General features: G+C 39.3%; 1 protein-coding gene across 1 annotated transcript in view; it reads left to right on the top strand.

Moving 5' to 3' along the window:
• Positions 1-458: 458 nt before the first annotated feature.
• LOC123763143 (heat shock protein 75 kDa, mitochondrial) overlaps positions 459-7,958 on the top strand; it is a 33,570-nt gene continuing 26,070 nt past the window's right edge. The window contains 4 exon segments of the mRNA XM_045750098.2: positions 459-813; positions 3,383-3,591; positions 4,177-4,350; positions 6,836-6,999. Of these exon segments, the coding sequence (XP_045606054.1) occupies positions 699-813; positions 3,383-3,591; positions 4,177-4,350; positions 6,836-6,999 (662 nt within the window). The 5' untranslated portion in view covers positions 459-698.

Below are 7,958 nucleotides of genomic sequence, written 5' to 3'. Positions count from 1 at the left end.
AACAAGAACTATTCAGAAGATTCGAGTTAGAATTATTAATCTTATCCTTTCGGTCATATTCAACAACATATGTTTTCAAGAAAGACTGCTACCAAAATATACTAATAAAAAAAAACATGCTTAACTTTAAATAACATTAATTAATCTATGTTTTTCAAGATGAATGGTATTTACAATTATCGATTGAAGCAACTTTACCACAATAGACGTTAAGCTTGTCCGTTTCTTGCACAGATATTTCTTGCCTGAAACCCTGTGCATATTAGTGGCTTCAGCCATTGTATGTACTAGCTCTATCAATAAATCCAACATTATGTTTGTAACTGATTATCAATGTATGTACCTTTACCTGAATAAACATCTTATCTAATCGGCCGATAATTTTGTGGCCAAGTGATTAAATTACGATCACAGTGATCATAGAAAACGTAAATATTACGGATATCAAAGAAAGCGATCCACGACAACAACTCCAACCGACCAAGTGTTGTGGTCGTATAACACACTATTACCACGACCAAGTGTTGTGTATATATCCCAGAAGGAATAATCCCGGCTTGCCTGACTGTCAAAAGCGACGCGTCTACCACAATACAACTTGTACAGTTACTGAGGGAAGGCATCCTTCACGGACCTGACACGGAAGACAAGACATTGTGTGCAGACGAAGCCGGTCTGCTGGTGGCTGCCTCACACACATGGCTCTCCGGGCTCCTTCCTCACTGAAGAGGCTGCTGGTGCTGCTCTCGCCTCATGCCAGGTCTCTCCACACACACACGCACATCTCATCATCTTCAAGAAGATATTTTGCCGGTAATGTTGATTTTTTATAAATATTGTGTACGGGACGTTGCCGGGAAGCCGTCACGATCATATACTTGGCTCATGTTTATACTTAGTATGATATTATTATGCTTTGTATGATATTATGCTTTGTATGATAGTTATTATGCATTGTTTGATATTATTATGCTTTGTATAATATTATTGTGCTTTGTATAACATTATTATGCTTTGTATAGCATTATTATGCTTTGTATAGCATTATTATGCTTTGTATAGCATTATTATGCTTTGTATAACATTATTATGCTTTGTATAACATTATTGTGCTTTGTATAACATTATTGTGCTTTGTATAACATTATTGTGCTTTGTATAACATAATTATACTTTATAAACTTGTATTTTCTTCGAATGGAGGAAAACATATGCATAGAGTGGGGGACTTCTTTATTTGTTTATAATAATTATTTTATAATTATGATAGTTATAATAACATAATATTTAATAATGCATTTATAATAATAGGTTATTTTAACATTTATAATATTTGTGATAACATAATTCCTTTATAACAATAATGAATAAATACAATAATAATTTATAAAGCAATTATAACAGCAATTACAATAACATTGTAATAATAGCCATAATATAATTTAATAGATCTATAAGGTTTAAGTTCTTTAATTGTTTAGTAGGATAAATAAGGATAAATTTATAAATTTAGAAGGATAAATATTAAAGTTTTTAATTAACATTTATAAATAGCTTTTATAATAGTAAGTGATACTAAATATTATTCATTAAAATAAATATAAATTTTTAAATAACATTTAAAGTAATATTTATAATTACCATTTATAATTAGAAACTTTATAACAGTAATTATATGATCTTGATATTGCACAATAGAAATAATATACAGTAATTTATTAAATCTATAATAGATTTAATTTTATAATTACAGAACTAATTACATGATCATTTATTAAAAATTACACCAATGCATTTACGAAGGGGATTAGTTAGTAATCCTGGTATTAAATATCGTAAGACTTTGGGGGTTCCAGCAGAGCACCGTTCCGGTGGTGCACCCCTTGTAAATGTATTTTGTTTAAGCTGTGTTAATTTTAAAAATCAGTTGACGAACCATCTTTTAGACACGGTAACCTGTAACTGCACCAGGTGTATCACATTTGTATTTTAAATTAAAGTACTGTACAGGTTATGATCTTGATACTACAAAGAATATTGGAGGAAATACATACCAATTACATATGTCTGGTTTCTCGTTTTATCATAGTTGGGACTACAATCCTAGGTGTATTGAGGTCTCTCCTAGATCAACTATTTTCCTTGGATTCAAATAGCATCGTACACAAATTGATACACCAAATTAATTCCGATTTTTGTGTACTCACCTAGTTGTGCATTAAGGGATTGAGCTTTGGTTCTTTGGTCCTGCTTCTCAACTGTCAATCAACTGGTGAACCATTTCTGGAGCCTATTGGGCTCTATCAAATCTGCATTTGAAACTGTGTATGGAGTCAGCCTCCACCACATTACTGCCTAATGCATTCCATTTCTTAACTACTCTGACACTGAAAACATTCTTTCTAATGTCTCTGTGGCTCATTTGGGTACTAAGTTTCCACCTGTGTCCCTTGTTCGTGTTCCATGTTAAATTGTTTGTCTTTGTCCACCTAGTCAATTTCCCCAAGAATTTAGTAGATGGTGATCATGTCTCCCCTTACTATTCAGTTTTTCAGGGACGTGATGTTTAGCTCCCATAGCCTTTCCTCATAGTTCATACCTCTCAGTTCTGGGACTAGTCTGGTGGCATACCTCTGAATCTTCTCTAACTTTGCCTTGTGTTTAATTATGTATGGACTCCTGGCTGGAGCTGCATATTCCAGGATTGGTCTGACATAAGCATATACAAGGTCCTGAATGATTCCTTACACAAGTTTCTAAAGGCAGTTCTTACATTGGTCAATCTAGCATATGCCACTGATGATGTCCTTATGATATGGGTCTCTGGGGACAGGTTCGGTGTGATAACCCTAAGCTTCTCTATTTGACTTCTGTAGGATATCACCTCCCAGATGGTACCTTGTGTTCAGCATCCTGCTCCCTTTGCCTAATTTCATTACACTTCCCTGTGTTGAATTTTAATAGCCATTTTCTAGACCATTCCTCCAGTTTGTCCAGGTCGTCCTGTAGTCTCTGTCATCTTCATCTGTCTTGATTATTCTCATAATTTTTGCATCATTTGCAAACACTGAGAGGAATGATTCTATACCCCTCTGGAAGATTGTTTACATATACAGTATCAGAAACAGGATGGGTCCAAGTACAGAGCCCTGTGGGACTCCGCTGGTGACATCTCGCCACTCTGATGTCCCCCCCCCCCTCACAGTTACTCGCTGTTTTCTGTTTCCTAAATTGGCTGGCAAAGGGTTTCTATAAAGTCATCACACTCAGTTGATAGCTATACAGTAGCTTGTTTTGGTAAGATATACTGTATATTAGGCTTTGAAAGTTTCAATGCACAGCATAAATTTTAAAGGATTTACTTATGAGGATTTTATTGCAGGTTATTATGGATACAATTTTATTGCAAGGCACAGTATCCATTCACATCCCCAGCTACTCCAGGAAGCTGTCCAGACAAGTGAACCTAAAGCATACGATTTTCAGGCTGAGACTCGCATGCTTTTGGATATTGTAGCAAAGTCCCTCTACTCTGAGAAAGAAGTGTTTGTTAGAGAGCTGATCTCAAATGCTTCAGATGCTATTGAAAAGGTAAGAAACTTCAGAATAATCATTCATATTATGGGTTCATTCCATAAGTGTTTGCTTAATTGTCATTTCAAATGTTCTCTAGTAACATGTATGGACGACCACATGCTTTCTGGGCACCTTGAGACCATGACCTGATGAATAACTAGTTGTGGCCGAGAAACTGGTTAGGCTTCCAAAAAATTCAAGGAGAAATAGACAATTTGATGGAAAAATTCACCATTATTTTATGTTCTAGGTGTTAGTGGGTAGGTGTATGTATGGTGTATGCATACACCCATACATCAGTGTATGGGTGTATGGAGTAATTACTTAAGTGTAGTTACAGGATGAGAGCTTCAATTATTTCTTTTATCTTAATTACTTTTCAACTTCCCTATATCTTTATATAACCAGGAACATCTTCCTACAGCCCTCAACCTGTTCCCAATACCTAGGATATTTCTGGAGCCTGTTGCAGAGTGACTCCTGCCACATGGCACTGCTAAGCTAGGTGTGTGAGGTCTCCAGGTAGGTATCTTGGGGAGATAGAGAAGGGGTTTGTCAGAAAGAGATTTCACTACTTCAATGTTTGATTTATGTTTTCAGGCTCGCTACTTTGCTCTGCAAGGCAGAGAATTGGATTCTTCTGAGGCTGATATGAAAATTCACATCACCACAGACAAGTATGATAAGACGCTAACCATTCAAGATTCGGGTATTGGCATGACAAAAGAAGAGCTCATAGATAATTTGGGTACCATTGCCCGCTCAGGATCTAAGGTAAAGCATGGAAGGATAAATAATCTAAGGTATTTTGGTGGCAAATGATTCTTTGTTTGCTTTAACCCTTAAGCTGCTATAGCATAAGAGGCTGAACCGAAAAAATATTCAAATTATGTGAAAATTACTTGTAAATGTTAAACGAATCTCCAACTTACTGGCTTCAGCGTCATGAAAGTTTCATCCCAATATTTTCAGAAATGTATTTTAGACGAAGTTTTTAAAAGAACATTTTGTTGATAAGGAGAACAGCTCCTATTAACTGGAGTTAAATTAAATTAACTGCTTCTCGACTCGTGTGTCGGCAGGCGGTGCTCGCTTCTTCCTTGGAATCTGCTTGGGCCCTGGCACTTAGACTGTCTTCCCTTTTGACCGTTGCTGTTTACGGAGTCTGCGTTGTGCAGTGTCTGCTGGCAGCTTTGGCTAGTTGCCATCCTCTGTTGGATTCGGACATAGGATGTGTCAGATTCGGCGCCGGCGCAGCCTTTATTGCTGTCTGTTTCTCTTCGATGCGGGAAATGCCCTATGCGCCATTTAGGTGCTCGTAAGATGTGTCGGCCCCTTCGCGGTTTGTCCCATTGACAGGGCGATGGGGGAGAGGCTCACTTTGTTTGCTTGTGCCTAGTCCCACGATTTGTGGGCCTTTTGTGTCATTTTGTGTGACCTGCGGTGGCGTTGGGTGGCTCCTCCTCCTTCGGGGGGTTTGGTGCTGGCAGGGTGGGCCTCTTCTGTGCTCTGTTGGAGTGGGTTCGCTTGAGAGTGGTCAAAACAACCGCATCCCTCAGGTGGGTTTCCCGCCTGTTTCCGGTCCCAGAATGGGACTGCACGGACCTCTGGTTCATTCTGACTTGTCCCGTCTGAACCTATGGGTTTATTGCCTTTGTCCCAGGTCCATCATTTATTGGAGCCAGATGCTTGGATGGTGTCCCTGGGCTTCCAGAACGCGTCTTGGCATGTCCCAATTCCTCCAAGGTTTAGTGACTGGTTCAGTTTTGTTGTGGGGATTCAAGGTTACCGCTTTTGTTGCCTTTCTTCCCCTTCCTGGAAGAGGAAGCATATTATTATCATAAAATGATAATAACCACATTTTCCGGATCCACCAAATGAGCATCCACTGTCATAGAACCAGTGGCCCCACAGGCAGCGAAGGAAAGCCACCACCGGACACAACACGTGATGCACCCCCCGGCCTAACCAACCAAGCATCCACAACCAACGGACCCCTCCCAGCTGTCTCATTCTTCGCCAGAAAAGGAGAAGGCTGCAAACGAATGAAACGACCACCTGGACCAAATGAACAGAACCCCTGGCATCGGAGGAGAGCTTGAAGTTAACCTAACCTGACCCCCAGAGGCCAAGGCCAACAAAAACAACGCCTTCCAAAAGCAATCCCTAATCAAAGGGGCCACAACAATGAGAGGAGAAAAAAGAAAAGAAAGAACACTGTCTAAAGACCAAGAAGGCTCAGGCGGCGCTTGAGCAGGCTGGACGTGAAAAATGCACGTGAAAGTTGCCGGAACGTAGTGGTTGCTATGCTAGCGGTGACGAGGGTTGCTCGTTATCCCTTGTTCACTTGCTTCTTGCTGGGGAGTTCTGCCTTTCACCTTATTAGGTATGCCTAGGGTGTGTGCGGTGGAACTCCCATGCTACTGCCAGGCTATCCTAGTGGCTTTTAGTGGTCTGGTTGCCTGCACCAACAGGGTTTACCGGCATAGCTGCAGGGCGCATACCCTGCTGGCCAAGAAAAAACCCTATGGACTCGGTTGTACATTGGTACCTCTTGTACCGTTTGTACAAGAGGACTGTCCTTTGTTTTCCTTGGGGCTTGTTGCAGCTTTTTATCGGTATGCTTGAGTGGTGGGAGGTGTCTTCTGTGTTGCTTGTATTGTTGGAATAAAAACGGTAGTCTGTTTTGATTCGCCCACCTTTCTGGGTGCCTTCCCTGGTCATTGGCAAGATGGCAAACTTTAAATGTGAAGAGTTCATGGGCCATTGCTCCCTTTCCCCGTGCCTCTCTGAGGGGGCCAGGTTCTGGCTCGTGGTCCCCAGTAGATTTACCAGAACTCTGCATCTGATGACTCCAAGTAGTATGGCACTTAATCAGTATAGATAGCTTCAGGGAGCCTCCGGGGCTCACCCAGAAACTGGAGTGTCATTAAATTAAATGCTGGTATTTTGGGTACTGCATCCTAGCCAATTATTTATATTTTCTTGTTAAAATTTTCACGATACATGCTCCTGAAGCTGTGAATGGAGATGGCTTAAACTAATATTTTCAGTGTATTATACATATTAGCATATTCATTGTCAGTGGGAGACTGGTGTACCACTTCACTAATCAAACTATTGTAATAGGTTTGACACATTCCTTGGATTGTGTCTACAAATCTACTTTGAATTATAAATGGCAAGGTTGCCAACTTAATTCACTAAAAATTCAAACTTCCGAGTTAATTTTATACGAATATATAATTATTTTTTTCAGGCTTTCATTCAGCAACTTCAGGAAAGTGGCAGCTCAGATCCACAAAGTATTATTGGCCAGTTTGGGGTTGGCTTTTATGCTGCATTTATGGTGGCAGAGCGAGTTGATGTGTACACAAAGTCCCGGTTACCTGGTGGCATTGGCTATTGCTGGTCCTCAGATGGGTAAGTAGTTTAATCAGTTTAATCAGCCTTGTTGTTTAAACATTGTTTAGACATACAGTAATCAAATTTAATATATATTGTCATACAAAAGTCAGTGGTAGAGTATGCGACTGGCAAAGCCGGGGTCGTAGGTTCGTGCCCACCTATAGTCCTAGTGGATTTTCACACTTATATTAGCGGTGTGCCGATACCACGATTTTGATTAGTACTTTACTGCCTTATTAACCCTTAAGCAGCACAATACATACATATATGATTTGAGTAACTGTCACAAAACGGCATAACTCATATATACAGTACATGATTTGCATATTTAAAATAGTTAAAATAGTCCTACACATACATAGAGCTCACCTCTGCTTCCTCAAACCACCAGTAACAATCCCCCATCTTGAAAAAAAATCCAGAGTCCCTCACTTTCCTTCTAGGGCCTTTGTAAGAAAATGATGACCATTGCTTGGCAACATCACCATGCAGTATCTGAATGTTTAGGGCAGCCATACAGGAGACATTAAACTTTTAGCAACAGCAAATGAGTGATTACCATGTATATATTTGAGCAAAATGTGTGCTATTTGCAATTTTAAGATTTAGGCTTAAAATAAATAAATAAATAAATTATATAATATATATATGTATATATATATTTTATTATTATGAATAAGTATGTGGGTGTCTTTATATCTTTTCTTGTACAATGGGGCCTCAACTTACGATGCTAATCCGTTCCCAGAGACGGATCGTAACTCGAAATATCGTAAGTCGAAGCGATTTTTCCCATAAGAAATAAAGGGAATTGAATTATCTGTTCCCACCCTCCAAAATATTACCATACAAATACATTTTATACTGAATACAAGGTTTTTTTCTAACTACAATACAGTACCTAAGTTAGTCTTACCTTTATGGAGGGCTCTTGATGGCGTATGGAAGATGGTGATGAGGGGGGAGGAGAGTTG

The sequence above is a fragment of the Procambarus clarkii genome, chromosome 49 (genome assembly GCF_040958095.1).
Source record: "Procambarus clarkii isolate CNS0578487 chromosome 49, FALCON_Pclarkii_2.0, whole genome shotgun sequence".
Lineage (NCBI taxonomy): Eukaryota > Metazoa > Arthropoda > Malacostraca > Decapoda > Cambaridae > Procambarus > Procambarus clarkii.
Note: the sequence above shows the minus strand (reverse complement) of the source record. Positions and strands in the feature narration are given on the sequence as shown.